This window comes from Mesitornis unicolor, unplaced genomic scaffold (genome assembly GCF_000695765.1).
Source record: "Mesitornis unicolor isolate BGI_N332 unplaced genomic scaffold, ASM69576v1 scaffold30558, whole genome shotgun sequence".
In the NCBI taxonomy this organism is placed as follows: Eukaryota; Metazoa; Chordata; class Aves; order Mesitornithiformes; family Mesitornithidae; genus Mesitornis; species Mesitornis unicolor.
In genome coordinates this window covers 1-555 of record NW_010204453.1, presented here as the reverse complement: position 1 = coordinate 555, position 555 = coordinate 1, and the positions used below count along the sequence as shown (strand labels likewise).

At 66.8% G+C, this 555-nt stretch overlaps 1 protein-coding gene across 1 annotated transcript in view; it reads left to right on the top strand.

Moving 5' to 3' along the window:
- The window catches only part of LOC104545842 (protein sidekick-2-like), a gene marked incomplete at both ends in the record, with an annotated part of 3,897 nt that extends 3,618 nt beyond the window's left edge, over positions 1-279 (top strand). The window contains one exon of the mRNA XM_010191071.1: positions 141-279. Coding sequence (XP_010189373.1) covers positions 141-279 — 139 coding nt within the window. The remainder of the gene's footprint in view (positions 1-140) is intronic.
- Positions 280-555: the final 276 nt, after the last annotated feature.

The window sequence follows — 555 nt, the reverse complement described above, 5'->3', positions numbered from 1 at the left end:
GAGGCGATGGGGCCGCTCAGGGTGGGAGCCGGGGTGGGCGAGCTCGGCACGGGGCTGATGCACGGCTGCTGCCTGGCACTGGCACCACACGGGTGGTCCTGGGGAGGGCTTGGGGTGGCGCTGAGCATCCCATCCCGCAGGGAACGGCTCCAAGGCGGCGGCGCTGAGCCATGGCGAGATGGTGAGCCTGGATGAGGGCAGCTTCCCCGCCCTGGAGCTCAACAACCGGCGCCTCTCTGTCAAGAACTCTTTCTGCCGCAAGATCTGCATCTACACCCGGTAGGGACACCCCCCTGGGGGGCGTTTTGGGGTGTTGTACCCATCCCTCCATCGTGTGCTCGCTGTGGGGTGGGCACGGAGCTGGGAATCGCTGGCACCCCAATGGAGTGACCCTGTTCTGCCCCACATCCCCATGGGCACCAGCGCTGATGAGCCAGGATGCTGAGCAGCCTGGAAAGCTGGGGATCCCCAGGACCCCATGGCAGGGTCCTTGGGGGGGTCTCGGTGTGGTTTAGGGATGGTCGCTGCACCTGGGCTCATCCCTGAGGGGGAACC